The 23,960-nt window shown below is 48.8% G+C and overlaps 1 protein-coding gene across 4 annotated transcripts in view; it reads right to left on the reverse strand.

Moving 5' to 3' along the window:
- Window positions 1-23,960, reverse strand: part of TRIM72 (tripartite motif containing 72) — a 151,434-nt gene that overhangs the window by 51,986 nt on the left and 75,488 nt on the right. For 2 of the 4 annotated variants that reach the window (XM_073547432.1, XM_073547431.1), the window contains 4 exons: window positions 13,532-13,695; window positions 11,501-11,897; window positions 6,908-7,003; window positions 6,526-6,756 (listed from right to left, as the gene is read on the reverse strand). In XM_073547432.1, the coding sequence (XP_073403533.1) occupies window positions 6,526-6,756; window positions 6,908-7,003; window positions 11,501-11,896 (723 nt within the window). In that variant the 5' untranslated portion in view covers window position 11,897; window positions 13,532-13,695. The remainder of the gene's footprint in view (window positions 1-6,525; window positions 6,757-6,907; window positions 7,004-11,500; window positions 11,898-13,531; window positions 13,696-23,960) is intronic. The other 2 variants (XM_073547435.1, XM_073547434.1) reach the window with 1 other exon arrangement.

Genomic DNA, 23,960 nt, shown 5'->3' on the forward strand with positions numbered 1-23,960 from the left:
AAATAAGTTGTATCCTTCTAGTCTTGTATTCCAATCATGTGTATCGTCCCACCAAGTTTCAGTGATTCCAATGACATCATATTTCTTTTCCTGTGTTAGTAGTTCCAATTCTCCTTGTTTGTTGCCCATGCTTTGTGCATTAGTATAGAAACATTTTAGTTTGTGATTGGTTTCTCTTTCTCCAATATTTTTATTAATTATATTCTTTTGTCTTTGTTCTTCCTTTCCACTTCTAATAGCAGAGTTCTCAATAGCATTTGTCAGGTGTATGGCTTTTTCTGGTCTTTTGCTTCCCTTCCCATGTTGTTCTAGTTTAAAGCTCTCCTTACAAGTGTAGCAAGGCGACTTCCAAATACATGCTTTCCAGTCTTCGTAAGGTGCACCCCATCTCTAGCAAGTAGTCCATCGTATAAGTAGTTCACTCCGTGATCCAGAAATCCAAATCGTTGCTGACGGCACCATCGACGTAGCCAGTTGTTCACCTGCAGAATCTTATTCCACCTCCTTGTTCCATGGCCATCCACTGGGAGGATGGAAGAGAAGACCACCTGCGCTCCCAGTTCTTTCACTTTCTTGCCTAAGTCTTCAAAGTCTCTGCAGATGGTTTCCAGGTCGTTTCTTGCGGTGTCATTTGTCCCCACATGTAGTAGCAGGAATGGGTAGTCATCTGTAGGTCTGAAGAGTCCTGATATCCTGTCAGACACATCTTTAATTTTTGCACCTGGAAGACAGCACATTTCTCTTGAAGTTATATCCGGTCTGCAGATAGCGGCCTCTGTTCCTCTCAACAGGGAATCCCCCATGACCACCACTCTCCGTTTCTTCTTCACAACATTTTTCTTTCTCCATCCAGGAGGACTCTGAAGGCGTACAAGGTTGCTGTTTGTTGGCAAAGTCTTATCCTGATGTATTTCTTCATCGTTTTCCTGCGTGAGAGCCTGGTACTGGTTCCTGAGCAGTATGGGTGCTGACTGCCTCCTGATCCTCCTGCTTCTCTGGGTCACATGTCTCCATTCCTCTGTTTCTTCAGGTGCACTTCGAATTTCTTCTCTTTCTGTAACATGAAGAGATAATTCTGCTCTGTCCAAGAACTCTTCACCTTCCTTAATGATCTTCAACGTAGCTAACCTCTCTTCGAGATTTTGCAACTTTTCCTCCAACAGGGACACAAGCTTGCATTTGTGGCATGTGAAGTTTGGCTTTTCCACTGGTAAATCTGTGAACATGTAGCAAGAAATGCAGCTCAAATGGCTCCTGGCCTCTTCCATCTTGAGATTTCTTAAAAACGATGAAAGATGAGCCAAAATTCTGCAACGGCCAAAACCCAGTGATCGTTGAGCTCGCGGAGACTCTTCACTTATCCCAGAAGGCACTGGGAATATGCAAATGATCTCCTCAAGACTCTTCCCCTGGTTTTATGGGGAATAGAGGGGTCAGGAGGTCATATAAGGGTCTACAGGGGACAGAGTGGTGTATGGAGAAAAGAGAGGTCAGGAGGTCATATAGGGGTCTACAGGGGACAGAGTGGTGTATGGAGAATAGAGGGGTCTGGAGGTCATATAGGAGTCTACAGAGGATAGAGTGGTGTATGGAGAATAGAGGGGTCTGGAGGTCATATAGGGGTCTGCAGAGGATAGAGTGGTGTATGGGGAATAGAGGGGTCTGGAGGTCAAATAGGGGTCTACAGAGGACAGAGTGGTGTATGGGGAATAGAGGGGTCTGCAGGTCATATAGGGGTCTAAAGAGGATAGAGTGGTGTATGGAGAATAGAGGGGTCTGGAGGTCATATAGGGGTCTACAGAGGACAGAGTGGTGTATGGAGAATAGAGGGGTCTGGAGGTCATATAGGGGTCTACAGCAGATAGAGTGGTGTATGGAGAATAGAGGGGTCTGGAGGTCATATAGGGGTCTACAGAGGACAGAGTGGTGTATGGAGAATAGAGGGGTCTGGAGGTCATATAGGGGTCTACAGAGGACAGAGTGGTGTATGGGGAATAGAGGGGTCTGGAGGTCATATAGGGGTCTACAGAGGATAGAGTGGTGTATGGAGAATAGAGGGGTCTGGAGGTCATATAGGGGTCTACAGAGGATAGAGTGGTGTATGGGGAATAGAGGGGTCAGGAGGTCATATAGGGGTCTACAGAGGACAGAGTGGTGTATGGAGAATAGAGGGGTCTGGAGGTCATATAGGGGTCTGCAGAGGATAGAGTGGTGTATGGGGAATAGAGGGGTCTGGAGGTCATATAGGGGTCTACAGAGGATAGAGTGGTGTATGGGGAATAGAGGGGTCAGGAGGTCATATAGGGGTCTACAGAGGACAGAGTGGTGTATGGGGAATGGAGTGGTCTGGAGGTCATATAGGGGTCTACAGAGGATAGAGTGGTGTATGGGGAATAGAGGGGTCTGGAGGTCATATAGGGGTCTACAGAGGATAGAGTGGTGTATGGGGAATAGAGGGGTCTGGAGGTCATATAGGGGTCTACAGGGGACAGAGTGGTGTATGGGGAATAGAGGGGTCAGGAGGTCATATAGGGGTCTACAGAGGACAGAGTGGTGTATGGGGAATAGAGGGGTCTGGAGGTCATATAGGGGTCTACAGAGGATAGAGTGGTGTATGGGGAATAGAGGGGTCAGGAGGTCATATAGGGGTCTACAGAGGACAGAGTGGTGTATGGAGAATAGAGGGGTCTGGAGGTCATATAGGGGTCTGCAGAGGACAGAGTGGTGTATGGAGAATAGAGGGGTCTGGATGTCATATAGGGGTCTACAGAGGATAGAGTGGTGTATGGGGAATAGAGGGGTCTGGAGGTCATATAGGGGTCTACAGAGGACAGAGTGGTGTATGGAGAATGGAGAGGTCTGGATGTCATATAAGGGTCTACAGAGGATAGAGTGGTGTATGGGGAATAGAGGGGTCTGGAGGTCATATAGGGGTCTACAGAGGACAGAGTGGTGTATGGGGAATAGAGGGGTCTGGATGTCATATAGGGGTCTACAGAGGACAGAGTGGTGTATGGAGAATGGAGGGGTCTGGAGGTCATATAGGGGTCTACAGAGGACAGAGTGGTGCATGGAGAATGGAGCGGTCTGGATGTCATATAGGGGTCTGCAGAGGACAGAGTGGTGTATGGAGAAGAGAGGGGTCTGGAGGTCATATAGGGGTCTACAGCAGATAGAGTGGTGTATGGGGAATAGAGGGGTCTGGAGGTCATATAGGGGTCTACAGCAGATAGAGTGGTGCATGGAGAATAGAGGGGTCTGGAGGTCATATAGGGGTCTACAGAGGACAGAGTGGTGCATGGAGAATAGAGGGGTCAGGAGGTCATATAGGGGTCTGCAGAGGACAGAGTGGTGTATGGGGAATAGAGGGGTCTGGAGGTCATATAGGGGTCTACAGAGGACAGATTGGTGTATGGAGATTAGAGGGGTCTGGAGGTCATATAGGGGTCTACAGAGGATAGAGTGGTGTATGGAGAATGGAGGGGTCTGGAGGTCATATAGGGTTCTGCAGAGGATAGAGTGGTGCATGGAGAATAGAGGGGTCTGGAGGTCATATAGGGGTCTACAGAGGATAGAGTGGTGCATGGAGAATAGAGGGGTCTGGAGGTCATATAGGGGTCTACAGAGGATAGAGTGGTGTATGGGGAATAGAGGGGTCTGGAGGTCATATAGGGGTCTACAGAGGATAGAGTGGTGTATGGGGAATAGAGGGGTCTGGAGGTCATATAGGGGTCTACAGAGGATAGAGTGGTGTATGGAGAATGGAGGGGTCTGGAGGTCATATCGGGGTCTACAGAGGATAGAGTGGTGCATGGAGAATAGAGGGGTCTGGAGGTCATATAGGGGTCTACAGAGGACAGAGTGGTGTATGGAGAATAGAGGGGTCTGGAGGTCATATCGGGGTCTACAGAGGATAGAGTGGTGTATGGAGAATAGAGGGGTCTGGAGGTCATATAGGGGTCTACAGAGGATAGAGTGGTGTATGGAGAATAGAGGGGTCTGGAGGTCATATAGGGGTCTGCAGAGGATAGAGTGGTGTATGGAGAATAGAGGGGTCTGGAGGTCATATAGGGGTCTACAGCGGATAGAGTGGTGTATGGGTAATAGAGGGGTCTGGAGGTCATATAGGGGTCTGCAGAGGATAGAGTGGTGTATGGAGAATAGAGGGGTCTGGAGGTCATATAGGGGCCTACAGCGGATAGAGTGGTGTATGGGGAATAGAGGGGTCTGGAGGTCATATAGGGGTCTGCAGAGGATAGAGTGGTGTATGGGGAATAGAGGGGTCTGGAGGTCATATAGGGGTCTGTAGAGGATAGAGTGGTGTATGGAGAATAGAGGGGTCTGGAGGTCATATAGGGGTCTACAGAGGATAGAGTGGTGTATGGGGAATAGAGGGGTCTGGAGGTCATATAGGGGTCTACAGAGGATAGAGTGGTGCATGGAGAATGGAGGGGTCTGGAGGTCATATCGGGGTCTACAGAGGATAGAGTGGTGTATGGAGAATAGAGGGGTCTGGAGGTCATATAGGGGTCTGTAGAGGATAGAGTGGTGTATGGAGAATAGAGGGGTCTGGAGGTCATATAGGGGTCTACAGAGGATAGAGTGGTGTATTGGGAATAGAGGGGTCTGGAGGTCATATAGGGGTCTACAGAGGATAGAGTGGTGTATGGGGAATAGAGGGGTCTGGATGTCATATAGGGGTCTACAGAGGACAGAGTGGTGTATGGGGAATAGAGGGGTCTGGAGGTCATATAGGGGTCTACAGAGGACAGAGTGGTGTATGGAGAATAGAGGGGTCTGGAGGTCATATAGGGGTCTACAGAGGATAGAGTGGTGTATGGGGAATAGAGGGGTCTGGAGGTCATATAGGGGTCTACAGAGGACAGAGTGGTGTATGGAGAATAGAGGTGTCTGGAGGTCATATAGGGGTCTACAGAGGATAGAGTGGTGTATGGGGAATAGAGGGGTCTGGAGGTCATATAGGGGTCTGTAGAGGATAGAGTGGTGTATGGAGAATAGAGGGGTCTGGAGGTCATATAGGGGTCTACAGAGGACAGAGTGGTGTGTGGGGAATAGAGGGGTCTGGAGGTCATATAGGGGTCTACAGAGGATAGAGTGGTGTATGGGGAATAGAGGGGTCTGGAGGTCATATAGGGGTCTACAGAGGATAGAGTGGTGTATGGGGAATAGAGGGGTCTGGAGGTCATATAGGGGTCTACAGAGGACAGAGTGGTGTATGGGGAATAGAGGGGTCTGGAGGTCATATAGGGGTCTACTATGCAAATGGAGGATGTGTGATGGGTATATGGGCACTCGACTATGGGATGGCAAATATGTATGATGGGTATATGGGCACGGGACTATGAGATGAAGGATGTGTGATGGGTATATGGGCACGGGACTATGGGATGGAGGATATTTATGATGGGTATATAGGCACGGGACTATGGGATGGAGAATATGTATGATGGGTATATGGGCATGGGACTATGAGATGAAGGATGTGTGATGGGTATATGGGCACGGGACTATGGGATGGAGGATATTTATGATGGGTATATGGGCACGGGACTATGGGATGGAGAATATGTATGATGGGTATATGGGCACGGGACTATGGGATGGAGGATATGTATGATGGGTATATGGGCATGGGACTATGGGATGGAGGATATGTATGATGGGTATATGGGCACGGGACTATGGGATGGAGGATATGTATGATGGGTATATGGGCACGGGACTATGGGATGGAGGATATGTATGATGGGTATATGGGCACGGGACTATGGGATGGAGGATATGTATGATGGGTATATGGGCATGGGACTATGGGATGGAGGATATGTATCATGGGTATATGGGCATGGGACTATGAGATGAAGGATGTATGATGGGTATATGGGCATGGGACTATGGGATGGAGGATATGTATCATGGGTATATGGGCATGGGACTATGAGATGAAGGATGTATGATGGGTATATGGGCACTGGACCATGGGATGGAGGATGATTATAATTTGTTATAACTAACCACAGTTAGTTACTATGCCCGGGCAGCGCAGCGCCGGGCTCTTCCGCTAGTTATATATATAGATATTCTATGTGTATATATCTATTCTGTCTATTCTAATCTAACCTGTCACTGTGATTTTACTGTACACGGCACATTAATTGCCGTCTTTTCAAAGGACACTGGTGTGTATTTCTCTCAAGTCACACTGATGGTCCGTGTGGTGTGCGATTTTTTTTTTTCTCGCACCCATTGACTTGCATTGGCGAGACTCGGCCGATATACGCTGCAAATCACAACATGCTGCAATTTCACTTGCACGTATAATACGGCCGAGAAAAAAACGGTGATGGGAGCTGCACAATAGGTTAATATTGGTCCGAGTGCTGTGTGATTTTTCTTGCACAGCACTCGTCCGTATTCCTCTCTAGTGTGACTCCGGGCTAATGCTGTTGTTGCTCCCTACCACCACCCACCCTCCCCAACATCAGCTCCACCTGCCACCATTACCCTCAGGAACTCCGTCTGCTCCTGTTCCTCCACGTCTTTCAGGACTCCTTCCATCTGACCGAGCTGCTCCACATAATGGGCCAAACTTTTCCGTTCTCCCAGCAGGGCTCCGGAGGCGTTTATCTCCGCTTTGTCAGCTTCTCGAAATAGTGAGTTCTCCATGATTTCCAGATACGAGCGCATGGAGTTCAGCTGATCCCGCACACTGGACTTAAAGCGGGAAACTGTGTCCTGTAATGAGAAATATACAAGTCAGACCAGAGAGAAAAGGGGGCGGCTGATGGGAGAGGGGTGACAAGACCAGGAGACGTGTAGATGCTGGATGTATATGTACAGGTGTATGGTGCAGGTAATGACGGGGGCAGCGCTCACCAGCACTGACCTTCACTTCAGACACCTGTCTGTCCAGCAGAGCCACTGTCTTCTCCTTCCGTAATCGTGCTTCTTGCAGTAGAACCTGCTGCTGGGGAAGTTGTCTCTGAAAAGGGATATAACAAGTCAAAACCTCATGCCATCCTGTATTATACCCCAGAGCTGCACTCACTATTCTGCTGGTGCAGTCACTGTGTACATACATTACATTACTGATCCTGAGTTACATCCTGTATTATACCCCAGAGCTGCACTCACTATTCTGCTGGTGCAGTCACTGTGTACATACATTACATTACTGATCCTGAGTTACATCCTGTATTATACCCCAGAGCTGCACTCACTATTCTGCTGGTGCAGTCACTGTGTACATACATTACATTTCTGATCCTGAGTTACATCCTGTATTATACTCCAGAGCTGCACTCACTATTCTGCTGGTGCAGTCACTGTGTACATACATTACATTACTGATCATGAGTTACCTCCTGTATTATACTCCAGAGCTGCACTCACTATTCTGCTGGTGCAGTCACTGTGTACATACATTACCGATCCTGAGTTACATCCTGTATTATACCCCAGAGCTGCACTCACTATTCTGCTGGTGCAGTCACTGTGTACATACATTACATTACTGATCCTGAGTTACATCCTGTGTTATACCCCAGAGCTGCACTCACTATTCTGCTGGTGGAGTCACTGTGTACATACATTACATTACTGATCCTGAGTTACATCCTGTATTATACTCCAGAGCTGTACTCACTATTCTGCTGGTGCAGTCACTGTGTACATACATTACATTACTGGTCCTGAGTTACCTCCTGTATTATACTCCAGAGCTGCACTCACTATTCTGCTGGTGCAGTCACTGTGTACATACATTACATTACTGATCCTGAGTTATTATTATTATTATTATTTATTTATATAGCACCATTGGTTCCATGGTGCTGTACATGAGAAGGGGTTACATACAAATTACAGATGTCACTTACAGTAAACTAACAATCACAGACTGATACAGAGGGGAGAGAGGACCCTGCCCTTTCGGGCTTACATGCTACAGGATGGTGGGGAAGGAGACAGTAGGTTGGTGGGTTGCAGCAGTTCTGGTGTTGGTTGAGGTGATATCACCGGTAGTGGTGAGAGAGAAGGAGGTAGCGGGGTCATTGCAGGCTGTAGGCTTTCTTGAAGAGGTGGGTTTTCAGGTTCCGTCTGTAGTATCTGTGTGTGGTTGATAGTCGGATTTGTTGGGGCAAAGAATTCCAGAGAATAGGGGCTATTCGGGAGAAGTCTTGGAGGCGGTTGGGTGAGGAGCGAATAAGTGTGGAGAGAAGGAGGTCTTGGGAGGACCGGAGATTACGTGAGGGAAGGTATCGGGAGATTAGTTCAGAGACATATGGGGGAGACAGGTTATAGATGGCCTTGTAGGTCAGTATTAGTAATTTGAACTGGATACGCTGAGGGAATGGGAGCCAGTGAAGAGATTTGCAGAGGGGAGAAGTGGAGGAGTAGCAAGGAGAGAGATGAATTAGTCGGGCGGCAGAGTTAAGGATGGACTGGAGAGGTGCGAGGGTGTTAGCAGGGAGACCACAGAAAAGGATGTTGCAGTAGTCGAGGCGGGAGATGATGAGGGCATGCACAAGCATTTTAGTAGATTGCGGGTTGAGGAAAGGACGGATTCTGGAAATATTTTTGAGCTGGAGGCGACAGGAGGTAGAAAGAGCTTGGATGTGCGGTTTGAAGGACAGGCAGAGTCAAAGGTTACTCCGAGGCAGCGGACTTCTGGTACTGGGGAAAGTGTGATGTAATTAATTGTTATACCTAGGTCGGGTAAAAAAGATCTGTGAGATGGAGGAAAGATGATGAGTTCAGATTTGTCTACATTGAGTTTGAGGAAGCGAGAGGAGAAGAAGGAGGATATGGCTGATAGACACTCTGGGATTCTGGACAGCAGAGAGGTGACGTCTGGGCCAGAGAGGTAGATCTGAGTGTCATCGGCATAAAGGTGGCAGTGGAATCCGTGCGACTTTATGAGTTGCCCCAGACCAAGTGTATAGATTGAGAAGAGTAGGGGTCCTAAAACAGAGCCTTGGGGGACTCCAACAGAGAGAGGGTGGGATGAGGAGGTGGTGTGGGAGTGGGAGACGCTGAATGTGCGGTTGGAAAGGTATGAGGAGATCCAGGATAGGGCAAGGCCTTTGATGCCGAAGGAGGAGAGGATCTGTAGTAGGAGGCAGTGGTCAACTGTGTCAAATGCAGCGGACAGGTCTAGAAGCAGGAGTATAGAGTATTGTCCGTTTGATTTGGCTGTAAGTAGGTCGTTAGTAATTTTGGTCAGGGCTGTCTCAGTGGAGTGATGGGGGCGGAAACCAGATTGTAGATTGTCAAAGAGCGAGTTAGATGATAGGTGGGAGGAAAGTTCAGCGTGGACGTGCTGTTCCAGGAGTTTGGAAGCGAATGGGAGCAACGATATTGGGCGATAGCTGGACATAGCGGTTGGGTCGAGGGTTGGCTTTTTAAGGATAGGTGTGATTGTGGCATGCTTGAAAGCAGAAGGGAAGGTACCAGACGTGAGTGATAGGTTGAAGAGGTGGGTTAGGGATGGGATAAGTGTGGTGGTGAGGTTGGGGAGGAGGTGGGATGGGATGGGGTCAAGTGCACAGGCTGTGAGGTGCGATTTGGAGAAGAGGCAATTAAGCTCCCCTTCAGTGATGTTGGAGAGTGAGGTTATGGGGTTTGGGCATTGGTCTGGTATACAAAGGGGTTGTGGTGGTTGAGTGATGAATACTTGCCTTGTTTGGTCAATCTTGTTTTTGAAGTGTTTGGCAGAGATGAGGGAGGTTGGAGGAGGCAGTGGTGGGCGGAGAAGGGAGTTAAAAGTTTTGAATAACTGTTTTGGGTTGTAATATAGGGAAGATACGAGGGTTGTGAAGTAAGCCTGCTTAGCAGAGGTGAGGGCAGATTTGAAATCGAGTGTTGCCTGTTTGAATGTAGTGAAGTCATCTTGCGAATTTGTTTTCTTCCAGCGCCGTTCTGCAATCCTGGACACTTGCCGGAGCTTTTTAGTGGTGTTATTGTGCCAGGGTTGTCTGTTGATACGTCGCATTCTGCCATGAACGAGAGGGGCAACCGTGTCAATAGCGGATGCGAGAGTGACATTGTAGAAAGCAGTGGCACTGTCTGTGTCATGGAGTGAGGATATGGATGCCAGTGGTAGAATAGAGTCAGAGAGCGCGTGGGTGTCTAGGTGTGCAAGGTTTCTGCGGGGGTGTGCATGTTGCTGGACATGGATGCCAGGTGAGGAGGACCGGGATGAGAAAGTGAGTAGATGATGGTCAGACAGAGGGAGAGGGGAGTTGGTGAAGTTAGAAAGAGAGCAGACACGGGTGAAGACCAGGTCTAATGTGTGTCCATCTGTGTGGGTGGCTGAGGAGGACCACTGAGTAAGTCCAAAGGATGAAGTAAGGGACAGGAGTTTGGAGGCTGCTGACTGAAGGGTATCAGTGGGGATGTTGAAGTCACCCATGATGATAGTGGGGGTGTCAGTTGAAAGAAAATGAAGAAGCCAGGTAGAGAATTGGTCAATGAAGGCAGTGGTCGGGCCTGGAGGTCGGTATATGACGGCCACTTGGAGGTTGGAGGGGGAGTAGATGCGGACAGAGTGGACTTCAAAAGAGGGGAGGATTAGGGAGGGAAGAGGTGGGATTGGGTTGAAGGTGCAGTTGGAAGAAAGGAGAAGACCCACTCCTCCACCGTGTCTGTTGCCAGGGCGAGGAGTGTGGGTAAAGTGGAGGCCGCCGTAACACAGCAGGGGAGGCGGTGTCAGAGGGTGTCAGCCATGTTTCTGTGAGGCCGGGGAAGGCAAGATTGTGGGAGAGAAAGAGGTCATGAATCACATGGAGCTTATTGCATATGGAGCGGGCATTCCAAAGTGCTCCCGAGAGAGGGAGCAGGGAGTTGGGTGTCAATGGCACAGGTTTTAAGTTGGAAAGGTTGTGGTAGTTCTTATTAAAAAGGGAGTGGTAGGAAGGGGAAGTAGTGGGAGGTGAGAGCTGTGGGGGTCCAGGATTGGGAGATATGTCACCAGCAGTGAGGAGAAGCAGAGAAAGGGAGAGCAGATGGGAGAAGGAGAGTGGGCAGCTTGTTTTATGTTTCATTTGGACAGATTTGAGGTTGAGGAGCAATTCAGCAGAGGAGGTCAGGTGGGGAGGAAAGAGGGAAGGGGAGATGATTATTTGGTTAGAGGGTGCTGGGGTTTGGGGATAGCGAAGGAGAGTGAGGACTAAAGGAGCAAACACTTTGAGGGCATATGTAAACATGGTGAAGAAATAAGATAGGTTGAGAGAAGCTACTGTAGGTCCAAGCAATAAGAAGGGCTTACTCAGCAGACATAACCAAAAGAGACAGGTAGATAGTGTGGGGTCCTGACTCCTGCCGAGACTAACCGCCGTAGTAATAACTGCATTTTCGAGATTCTTTTGCTGCCGTGATACTTGACCTGACCCGCACACGTGCCCCCCTAGAAGGCATCATGTATTATACTCCAGAGCTGCACTCACTATTCTGCTGGTGGAGAAACCTGTGGGAATCTCACCTTCATCTTGGCGTGCGCCTCGGCGGCTGTGATGATGTTGTGGCCCTTGTGTTTCCCCAGGGAGGCGCACACCCCACAGATCAGCTCCTTGTCCTGCTCGCAGAAGACGCTCAGCGGGTCCAGATGCTCCAGGCAGTGCCCCTGCGGAACCTGCTTGAAGCTTTGGACGAGATGTTCCAGCTGACGATTGATGTGAAGGGTCTCAGGCCGGGATGGAGCTTGGCACGTAGGACAGAGAGTGGAGCCATTCGAGTCCTGGCCCTTGGGGGCCCCGGTCAAGCAGCTTTGGCAGAACGTGTGTCCACATTCTGGTGTGACGGGTGATCGGAAGAGTTCTAGACAGAGCTGACAGGTGAGGTCATTCTGCATGCCCTGCACGAGCTGGGGGGACGCCATTCTGGGGGAAAGACGTAACAATTAGTGATGGGTGAGGGTCATTACTTAGTTTGGGGGGGTCTCAGTTTAGGGGCTCTGATGGCCTCCTAGAACACAAGGGCTATGGCATTGAGGCAGTGATCACTGGGGAATGACATGATGAATGGGGCTGAGCTGCAGTACCGTACACAACCTGTGCAAAGCGGGGGCGCTGTCTGGAGAAGAGCAGCTATGTTTTCTGATCCTGTACCATCCTTTTAAGATTAGGCTTGGACTGGTTAATCAGGAGCTACCAGGACATGGGAGGCTGAAAATGGCAGGAATTCAGGGAAGGACGGCTGCCGCTTTAAATAGAATATTAGGAAAGGCCGGAGAGGTCGAGTTACATGGAGGAATCATAGTGACATGGAGAACAGCGCTGCGGCCCAACAGTATACACCCCAAACTCCGTAATAAGCAGATATATAAAACCTCCATTCTTTACACTGCAGGCTGCATCCTACTGATCATGTGTTAATACAATGTAATAACTGATGTGAACAGGCTCCAACCTGAAGGAGGTAAGAGTGAGCGGCGACTACACGACCGGTGGGTGCAATCTATTGCTCCCTGTTATCAGCCATCACAGTGTGAGAGAAGACCCCGGGAACCAGTGAGGAGACCGCTGAGGGATGGAGGCACGGACCAGGCAGAACGGACAGCGACCGGAAGAGGGGACATCGACAGACCAAAGGAGAGGCGAAATCACACAAAAGAGACAGCACTGACCCACGAGGCCCCACACACATCAGACTAAAGTGGGCCGAACCTGCTGACATCAACGGGTTCAACCGACGGTCTATTGTGTATGGGGCGCCGGACGACTGATGGTCGGGGAGGTGGCGAGTGCGAATGTCTGATTTCAGACTGCTGATGACATTGTTCTTTCAGAGGTAATACCAGAAGAGACAGACTGTCCGGAGCAGAGAGACAGAGACCAGAAGAGACAGTCTGTCTGGAGCAGAGAGACAGAGACCAGAAGAGACAGTCTGTCCGGAGCAGAGACAGAGACCAGTAGAGACAGTCTATCCGGAGCAGAGAAAGACAGAGACCAGAAGACACAGACTGGCCGAAGCAGAGATAGAGACCAGAAGAGACAGATTGTCCGGAGCAGAGATAGAGACCAGAAGAGACAGACTGTCCGGAGCAGAGACAGAGACCAGAAGAAACAGACTGTCCGGAGCAGAGACAGAGACCAGAAGAGACAGTCTATCCGGAGCAGAGATAGAGACCAGAAGACACAGACTGTCCGAAGCAGAGATAGAGACCAGAAGAGACAGACTGTCCGGAGCAGAGACAGAGACCAGAAGAGACAGACTGTCCGGAGCAGAGACAGAGACCAGAAGAGACAGACTGTCCGGAGCAGAGACAGAGACCAGAAGAAACAGACTGTTCGAAGCAGAGAAAGACAGAGACCAGAAGAGACAGACTGACCAGAGATGAGGTGGAACTGAGACACCAGCAAACACTGACTAGTGGTGGCAGAGACAGGATCTGGCCCCTGGGAGGAATAGGAGACGGCCACAGAGAAGAAGACGACAATAATCACATGCGATAGCCACCGACCACCAGAGACGACCAATGGCCACTGACCAAATACCAAAAGAGGAGACGCACCAGAGAGTTGTAGAAGTCGTCCAGGAGACAGAGACCGGGATGAGGAACCACTGATGAAGACACAATGTCCAGGGAGGAGACGCTGCCAGTCCCGAGTGTCCAGAAGATATGTCCCGGCCCCTCCACCCACAGCCGGTTATTTCTGACTCAGTTATCTGGAACAGCTGAGAGTTAAAGAAAGCCAGGAGGCGCAAAGACAGATGTCACATTAAGTCAGATGGGTTCTGAGACCTGCACATATAACACGTGTAACATCATTAATATCACATACTGCCTGCACACTCTTCTCATGCTGCACCAGTCCTCTGGAATGTGCTATCTCAGACAGTCGGGTTAATCCCCAGTGCCCATTCTTTATCTTCTATCTCCCCACTATTTCCCAGCTCTTCCCACTTGCCCTGTGGCGGTGGCAAGTTGTCCTCGGGGGGGGATTTGAACCCTGGACCCCAGCGCTGCAAGGCTGCAGTGCTAACCACTGAGCCACCGTGCTGCCCAGACTCCCTAGAATAAAGCTCACGTACAGACACCGAGGGCCTGATCCATCATCGCACTTTCGACAGTTTTCTGGCATGAACACCTTAATTTGCACAAACTCAAACTCATTAAACGATTCCTGGCTCTTTCAAGCGTTTTTTTTTTGTTTTTCCAGGTTAGCAGTTTTCTTAATTTTACATCAATGTGAGTTTTCCAGATATTGTAGACGGATTCATGAATTGTGACTTTAACAAAAAATAAAATCACAAATTTGGCCCCGTTATACTGGTGCATTTTCTACGACATTTTGCAAAATGTGAGACTAAAAAGTCATAAATCCAGTTAAAGACATAAAAGATAATTTTGATCTTTGTGAACAATCCATGAATAGTGGGCGCTACTGTATGTTGATGAAACTCGAGGGAAAAAAAATCAGCGAAAACCACAGAAAGTCCAGAAAAGAAAAGTGACTTTGACAAACCCGCAAATGATGAATCGGACCCCGAGTGTAAAGTGTCGCCATGTCTCACAGAATGGAAATGGAGAAGGAGCTCGGGTCAGTATTACTTATCAGCAAGAGGTGGCGGTGTAAGAATACCAGTAAGGCCGCAGCTATACTCAGTGACACCAAGAGGATGGGCCCTGATGGCCTCCGTTACTTCCTGCACAGATGGAATAGTGATTCCTGCAGCGTCATCCGTGTTTGATGCTTGCACCTCACTCACTACCACTTACATCTTCATTTATTATTTTATATACTGTGAAAGGATAATGGACAATATTATATAACATAAGAGTAAAAATACATTTCGCACCAAACATCATCAGGGTTCTGAGATAGAAGCAAGGTAAGTGACAGCAACGCTGCCCTCTGATGGCGGTTCTAGCAGGGCGATGATGGATGCTGTGGGTCGGCGGTGATGGAAGAAGTGTGCCAGCGCTGCGCTCATCGTACCCTGAGCCTAAATCATCACTATTGATTTTGGATGTCATGAATACCGGCGATGAAATAAACTGTGGTGAACGCACTGCTGCCCCACACATGGGTATACGCTTCCTGATTTAGGCTGTTTGGTGTCATCCTCCTTCTCCTCATCATCCACCACCACTAGAACACGAGGGTGTCCGTGTTCCGTGATGCTACAGCCACTCTAGTTTTATTGCATGGTTGTTTTATGTTGCCCGTAAAACAATTTGAAAAAATATGTACCCCCCACGGGGAAATGTTTCATTCCAAGTATAGGAGACCAGCTCCTTTAAATTGGGAAAAGATTAATAGGAGGACATCCTCCACATCTCTTCAGACACCACCACTAGAGCACCAGGGTGACGGTGTTCCTTGATGTTACAGCCACTCTAGTTTTTTGCAAGGGTGTTTATGATGCCCATAAAAAAAATTAAAAACATTTGATGTGTACCACCCAGGGGGAAATGTTTGTCAGCCCATACACTTAGTGTATGGGCATTCCAAGTATAGTTAAATAAAAAAAAAAGTATAATGGGAACTTTGATTTCATGTGGCCATCCACAACGTCTGTTCAAAGGCTTATTGGGGTGCGTGTAACTTTGGTGCAGGGCAGGCCTTGCATTCAATGCATAAGCAAACAGTATGGCATTACCAAATGAAAAATATTGTGAACTTTGGTTTCCTGTGGCCATCCAGGACGTCTGTTCCAAGGGTTATTGGGGTGCATGTAACTTTGGGGCAAGGCAGGCCTTGCATTCAAGTAAACATTTTTTTAGGAGTCCCTCCTGTACGTCTTGTGAAAGGGGTATTGGGGTCCGTCCTAATTTTTGGCAGCCCAGCCACTCACTGCATAGGAGACCCACTGTTTAATAATGGCCCTTTAAGAATATTAATGCCCTCTGATGCCCCTCTGAAAATAGGCTTTCTGACTTTCAGAGTCCCTCCTCTATAAATTAAACAAGATGTGTCTGATGATGTGTCACACACCACATGGCCAGCTAGGGTTGTTAAATGTTGCAATGACATTTCCCAGTGAATGCATTTGTATTGGTTGAAAGCAATGCTAAAGTTGAAAAACACAAACGCTTTAGTAATTGTTCAGCTCCTCACAGTGACTGAGACTTACAAGATCAGTGCCTGGAGGGGTGTCTAAACTTTTGCAAATTACCGATTATACATCTGTAAAACCTTTCACATGTAATGGTGTGCTTTAACAGGCTGTTGGATCTCACTGTGTGGCGTTACTGACGCTAAGGTGCTGACTGTGACGACTCCTGGAGTGGACCCTATGGGTCATGACACCAACCCACTCTGGGCGAGCTGACCTAGTGAGGACCACCCCCTATACAGGGAGTGTCAGGGGAAGACCCAGGGGGGGCAGAGTACCACGACTGCTGGAACCAGGTGGTCGGCTCACAGAAGACACGAGTGATTGTGTCTAGCAGGGAACTTGCAAAGCATGGACACAAGGGCACGCAGAACATAGGACAGTACAAGGCGTGTGCACGAAAGTACGGAGGGTTCAGGACAGTACAGGGCCTGTACACGGGGGTTCGCTGAATACTGGATAGTGCAAGGCGAGTATACGGGAGCACGTATGGCGCGCACTGACAAGCACGCGCGGGTGAGGGCAAAGCAGGGCGCGTGTAAGGCACGCATGCCTGGGTACAAGGCAAGACAGACCACATGCTGGGAAGCACGTCAGAGCACAGGGTTAGACAGAGTGCACGCTGGAAAGCACACCTGAGTGCAAGGCAGAAGGTGTGCTAAGAAGCACAACAGGACAAAGGCAGGAGCTGAGCATGTGCTAAGGAGCACGACAGAGCAGAGCATGTGCTAAGGAGCACGAAAGAGCAGAGCGTGTGCTAAGGAGCACGACAGAGCAGAGCGTGTGCTAAGGAGCATGACAGAGCAGAGCGTGTGCTAAGCAGCACGACAGAGCAGAGCGTGTGCTAAGGAGCACGACAGAACAGAGTGTGTGCCAAGGAGCACGACAGAGCAGAGCGTGTGCTAAGGAGCACGACAGAGCAGAGCGTGTGCCAAGGAGCACGACAGAGCAGAGCGTGTGCCAAGGAGCACGACAGAGCAGAGCGTGTGCCAAGGAGCACGACAGAGCAGAGCATGTGCCAAGGAGCACGACAGAGCAGAGCGTGTGCCAAGGAGCACGAGCAGAGCGTGTGCCAAGGAGCACAACAGAGCAGAGCGTGTGCCAAGGAGCACGACAGAGCAGAGAGTGTGCTAAGGAGCACGACAGAGCAGAGCGTGTGCTAAGGAGCACGACAGAGCAGAGTGTTATGAATGAGTCACCGTAGGAGGCAAAAGCAGAAATACAAGCTAAGTCCAGAAAACCAGAGAAGTTGGCAACTATCAGATTGCAGACCCCTGAACCTATCAACACAACTAGCAGTAGCCGTGGGGGGTTCCTACGATGCCCTAGACCCCTCGATCACAGCCGGAGAATTACATAGGCCTAAAGAAAGAAAGGGGAAATCTAAACTGCCCCAGAGCAGAACCCAAAGCAATAGGCAGCCCCCAACATATAATGACGGTGAAGCAAGATGAAAATACTAACACAGACAGAAAGATAGACTGAGCAAAGACGGGGCCCAAAACTACCTAGATAGGAAAGGACAGGAAGGCTGCTGTCTGCAATCTGCCAAAACCCTATCAAAGACATAAGCCAACAAGCTGATATGAAAAAGGCCCTGAAGCAGCTAGGCTTCAAAAACTAAATCAGCACTCAGGTATTTTCAGAAGACAGAGCTAAATGAATTCAGCACTCCCCAGCAGGGAATGGCAGAAATCCAGAAAAACAAAGCAAAACAAAGTCAAAGCACCAAAGCAAAAGGCCGAGCAGCAAACTTAGCTTTAGAGGAGCAGGAATTCAGACTGGTCTCCAAGGATCCCACAGAGAAATCAACCGCAGGGCAGAAGGGCGTCGGCAGCCTTATATCCAGTCAGTAACTCCACTCAGCCAGTCATCATCATCAGCCTCAGGTGTTTGATAATCAGGCTCACTACCTTTCTTTACCAGAAGAGGGAGTTCCTCGGGCCTCAGTAATGAAGGGGAAAATGAACTCACAACAGCAGAGCGTGTGCTAAGCAGCACGACAGAGCAGAGCGTGTGCTAAGGAGCACGACAGAGCAGAGCGTGTGCCAAGGAGCACGACAGAGCAGAGCGTGTGCCAAGGAGCACGACAGAGCAGAGCGTGTGCCAAGGAGCACGACAGAGCAGAGCGTGTGCCAAGGAGTACGACAGAGCAGAGCGTGTGCCAAGGAGCACGACAGAGCAGAGAGTGTGCTAAGGAGCACGACAGAGCAGATCGTGTGCTAAGGAGCACGACAGAGCAGAGTGTTATGAATGAGTCACCGTAGGAGGCAAAAGCAGAAATACAAGCTAAGTCCAGAAAACCAGAGAAGTTGGCAACTATCAGATTGCAGACCCCTGAACCTATCAACACAACTAGCAGTAGCCGTGGGGGGTTCCTACAATGCCCTAGACCCCTCGATCACAGCCGGAGAATTACATAGGCCTAAAGAAAGAAAGGGGAAATCTAAACTGCCCCAGAGCAGACCCCAAAGCAATAGGCAGCCCCCAACATATAATGACGGTGAAGCAAGATGAAAATACTAACACAGACAGAAAGATAGACTGAGCAAAGACGGGGCCCAAAACTACCTAGCTAGGAAAGGACAGGAAGGCTGCTGTCTGCAATCTGCCAAAACCCTATCAAACACATAAGCCAACAAGCTGATATGAAAAAGGCCCTGAAGCAGCTAGGCTTCAAAAACTAAATCAGCACTCAGGTATTTTCAGAAGACAGAGCTAAATGAATTCAGCACACCCCAGCAGGGAATGGCAGAAATCCAGAAAAACAAAGCAAAACAAAGTCAAAGCACCAAAGCAAAAGGCCGAGCAGCAAACTTAGCTTTAGAGGAGCAGGAATTCAGACTGGTCTCCAAGGATCCCACAGAGAAATCAACCGCAGGGCAGAAGGGCGTCGGCAGCCTTATATCCAGTCAGTAACTCCACTCAGCCAGTCATCATCATCAGCCTCAGGTGTTTGATAATCAGGCTCACTACCTTTCTTTACCAGAAGAAGGAGTTCCTCAGGCCTCAGTAATGAAGGGGAAAATGAACTCACAACAGCAGAGCGTGTGCTAAGCAGCACGACAGAGCAGAGCGTGTGCTAAGGAGCACGACAGAGCAGAGCGTGTGCCAAGGAGCACGACAGAGCAGAGCGTGTGCCAAGGAGCACGACAGAGCAGAGCGTGTGCCAAGGAGCACGACAGAGCAGAGCATGTACCAAGGAGCACGACAGAGCAGAGCGTGTGCTAAGCAGCACGACAGAGCAGAGCGTGTGCTAAGGAGCACGACAGAGCAGAGCGTGTGCTAAGGAGCACGACAGAGCAGAGCGTGTGCTGAGCAGAGCGTGTGCTAAGGAGCACGACAGAGCAGAGCGTGTGCTAAGGAGCACGACAGAGCAGAGCGTGTGCTAAGGAGCACGACAGAGCAGAGCAAGTGCCAAGGAGCACGACAGAGCAGAGCGTGTGCCAAGGAGCATGACAGAACAGAGCATGTGCCAAGGAGCACGAAAGAGCAGAGCGTGTGCTAAGGAGCACGACAAAGCAGAGCGTGTGCTAAGGAACACGACAGAGCAGAGCGTTTGCTAAGTAGCACGTCAGAGCAGAGGATGTGCCAATGAGCATGACAGAGCAGAGCGTGTGCTAAGGAGCACGACAGAGCAGAGCATGTGCCAAGGAGCACGACAGAGCGTGTGCCAAGGAGCACGACAGAGCAGAGCGTGTGCCAGGGAGCACGACAGAGCAGAGCATGTGCCAATGAGCACGACACAGCAGAGCGTGTGCTAAGGAGCACGACAGAGCAGAGCATGTACCAAGGAGCACGACAGAGCAGAGCATGTGCCAATGAGCACGACAGAGCAGAGCGTGTGCTGTTGTGAGTTCATTTTCCCCTTCACCATTGAGGTCTGATGAACTCCCTCTTCAGGTGAAGGAAGGTAGTGAGGCTGATTACAAAGCACCTGGGTATGATGATGATGACTGGGTGACGGTATTTGCTGACTGGATATAAGCCAGCCGACGCCCTTCTGCCTTGCTGGTGATCTCTCTGAAGGATTCTTGGAGACCAGTCTGATTCCTGCTCCTCAAAAGCTAAGTTTTTCTGCTCTGCCTTTTGCATTTGTGTTCTGTTTTGCTTTGCCTTGTTTTTTTCTGGATTTCTGCCATTCCCTGCTGGGGTGAGCTGAATTCCTTTTTGCTCTGTCTTCAGAAAATACCTGAGTGCTGATATAGTCTTTTTGAAGCCTAGCGTCCTCAGGGCCTTTTTCCCCATCAGCCTGTTGGCCCCTGTTTTGATAGGGTTTTTGGCGGATTGCAGACAGCAGCTTTTCTATCCTGTCCTATTTAGTTAGCTTGGGCCCCATCATTTGCTCAGCCTATCTTTCTATCTGTGTGAGTGTTTTTTCATCTTGCTTCACCGTCATTATATGTTGGGGGCTGCCTATTGCTTTGGGGTCTGCTCTGGGGCAGTTTAGATTTCCCTTTCTGTCTTTAGGCTATGTAGTTCTCCGGCTGTGATCGAGGGATCTAGGGCACCGGAGGAACCCCCCACGGCTACTGCTAGTTGTTGTTGATAGCTTCAGGGGTCTGCAATCCGATAGCTGCCAACTTCTCTTGTTTTCTGGACTTAGCTAGTATTTCTGTTTTTGCCTCCTACGGTGACTCATTCATAACAGAATCACCAGCCCATACCGCAGATCCTAGGGTACTCAATAGCAGGAAAGAATTGTAAAAAAAAAAAAAAAAAAAGTGTGTATATTTTTTTCTCTATATCTCTGAGGCCGTAGGGGGAATTTTTTTTTTCTCTCAATGGAGATAAAGCAATTGTCTGATCGTGTGGAGCAGCTCGCTGTGGAAGTGCGGGGAATTTCCGCCTACCTTGCTCATTCACATGCTGCTGAACCAAAGATCCCTACTCCTGATGTGTTTTTTGGGGATCGGTCTAAATTTTTGAATTTCAAAAATAATTGTAAATTATTTTTTGCCTTAAAGCCTAACTTGTCAGGGAGCTCCGCGCAGCAGGTTAAAATTGTCATCTCTTTGCTGCGTGGCGATCCCCAGGATTGGGCGTTTTCTTTGAAACCAGATGATCCTATTCTGACTAATGTGAATGCATTTTTTCAAGCCTTGGGGTTGTTGTATGACGAACCTAATGCTATTGATCAGGCTGAAAAGACCCTGTTGGCATTGAGCCAGGGTCGAGATCCTGCAGAATTGTACTGTCAAAAATTCCGAAAGTGGGCGGTCCTTACTACCTGGAATGATAATGCCTTGGCAGCTCTCTTTCAGAAGGGATTGTCAGAAGCCGTAAAAGATACTATGGTGGGATTTCCTGTTCCCTCTGGTCTTGACGATTCTATGTCATTAGCCATTCAGGTTGCTCGGCGTTTACGTGAACGCAGGACTGCACGAGAGGTGTGGCCACCTGTTGAACAAGTGTCTGAACCTATGCAATGTGATAAAGTTTTGTCCAGGGAGCAAAGTCAGGAGTTCAGAAGGCGTAATAAGCTGTGTTTTTTTTGTGGAGATGCCTCGCATATTATTTCTGTCTGTCCTAAACGAGAGAAACGCTTTGCACACTCGTTTTCTGTGGGTGGTGTTCAACCTAAGTTTCTTCTGGCAATTACTCTGATCTGCTCCCTGTCCACATTTTCCGCCAAGGCTTTTGTGGATTCGGGAGCAGCCCTGCATCTAATGGACTTGGATTTTGCTAAACGCTGTGGATTTCCGATGACACCTCTGTGGACGCCTATCCCTTTGAGAGGGATTGATGCCACTCCTTTGGCGAAAAATAAACCTCAGTTTTGGACCCAGGTGGTAATGCGGGTCGCCCCAGACCATCAAGAAAATTGCAGATTTTTGGTGTTGCATAATTTGCATGATACCATTGTTCTGGGGTTTCCCTGGTTGCAAATTCATAATCCAGTTTTGGATTGGAAATCTGTGTCTGTGGTGAGTTGGGGTTGTCGGTGTGCCCTTAGTGAGGCTCCGTTTTTTTCCACCTCTCCTCAGTCGCATGATGTTCCTGACTATTTGGCGCACTTTTATGATGTATTTAGTGAGAATGAGTCTGCGTCTTTGCCTCCTCATAGGAGTTATGACTGTGCAATTGAACTGAGCCCGGGGTGTAAATTTCTCAAGGGTCGGCTCTTCAATTTATCTGTACCCGAGCACGAGGCTATGTGATCCTATATTAAGGAGGCGTTGGAGAAGGGTCATATTAGACCATCCTTTTCACCCTTAGGTGCTGGTTTTTTTTTCGTGGCCAAAAAGGATGGTTCATTAAGGCCTTGTATTGATTATCGTGCCGTCAACAAAATTACTATTAAATATCAGTATCCGTTACCCCTGATTTCGGATCTATTCTCCAGAGTTAAAGGTGCTTGCTGGTTTACCAAGCTTGACCTCAGGGGGCGTATAATCTTATCCGCATTAAGCAGGGGGATGAATGGAAGATGGCGCTTAATACTCCGGAGGGACATTTTGAGTACCTGGTGATGCCTTTTGGGCTCATTAATGCCCCTTCTGTCTTCCAGTGCTTCATGAATGATATTTTCCGAGACTTTGTGAATAAATTTTTGATTATCGATCTGGATGATATTTTGATCTTCTCCAAGGATTGGGATTCTCATGTGGAACATGTTCGGACGGTGTTCCGGATCTTGAGGGAGAATTCCCTGTATGTCAAAGGATCGAAATGCCTTTTTGGGGTACAGAGGATTTCTTTTTTGGGATTTATTTTGTCTCCGTCAACTATTGAAATGGACCCGGCCAAGGTACAGGCCATTTATGATTGGGTTCAGCCCACTTCTTTGAAGGCCCTCCAGAAGTTTTTGGGTTTTGCTAATTTTTATCGGAAATTTATAGCAAAATTTTCTAGTATTGCCAAGCCATTGACTGATCTGACTAAGAAGGGTGCTGATGTGTTGAATTGGTCTCCAGAGGCTGTTTCTTCCTTTCAGGAGCTGAAGCGAAGATTCACTTCTGCCCCGGTTTTGCGGCAACCTGATGTCTCACTCCCGTTCCAGGTAGAGGTGGACGCTTCTGAGATTGGTGCAGGAGCGGTTTTGTACCAAAAGGATCCTGTAACATCTAAAATGAATCTCTGTGCTTTCTTTTCCCGAAAGTTCTCTCCATCTGAATGTAACTATGATGTGGGGAATCGGGAACTGTTAGCCATGAAATGGGCATTTGAGGAGTGGAGACATTGGTTGGAGGGAGCTAAACATCAAGTCGTGGTCCTCACTGACCACAAGAATTTGATTTCCCTGGAGTCAGCCAAACGCTTGAACCCTAGACAGGCTAGGTGGGCCTTGTTTTTTACACGTTTTGATTTTGTGGTCTCGTTTCTTCCTGGCACTAAGAATGTCAAGGCTGACGCTCTCTCTAGGAGCTTCTTTGCTGATTCTCCTGTGGTGACCAAACCTGCTACCATCTTAGGCGAAGGGGTAGTTCTTTCTGCCATCTCGCCCGATTTGAGACGTGCTCTGGAAGAGTTCCAGGAGGACAAACCTGAGCGTTGTCCCAGGGGAAAGTTGTATGTTCCTGACCAGTGGAAGAAGAGAGTGATGTCTGAAGTTCATTGCTCTGCATTGGCTGGTCATCCAGGTATTTTTGGTACTAGAGATCTGGTGAGTCGGTCTTTTTGGTGGCCCGCCTTGTCTCGTGATGTCAGGAATTTTGTGCAGTCCTGTGGGACTTGCTCCCGGTCTAAACCTTGTTCTCGCTCTAGTGGGTTGTTGATGCCTTTGCCGGTCCCCAGGAGGCCATGGACCCATATTTCAATGGATTTCATCTCTGATATGCCTGTCTCTCAGAGAATGACTATTATTTGGGTGATTTGCGATAGGTTCTCTAAGATGGTTCATCTTGTACCACTCCCTAAGTTGCCATCTTCCTCTGAGT

This window comes from Dendrobates tinctorius, unplaced genomic scaffold (genome assembly GCF_039654945.1).
Source record: "Dendrobates tinctorius isolate UK_male_01 unplaced genomic scaffold, ASM3965494v1 ptg000152l, whole genome shotgun sequence".
Taxonomy (NCBI): Eukaryota; Metazoa; Chordata; class Amphibia; order Anura; family Dendrobatidae; genus Dendrobates; species Dendrobates tinctorius.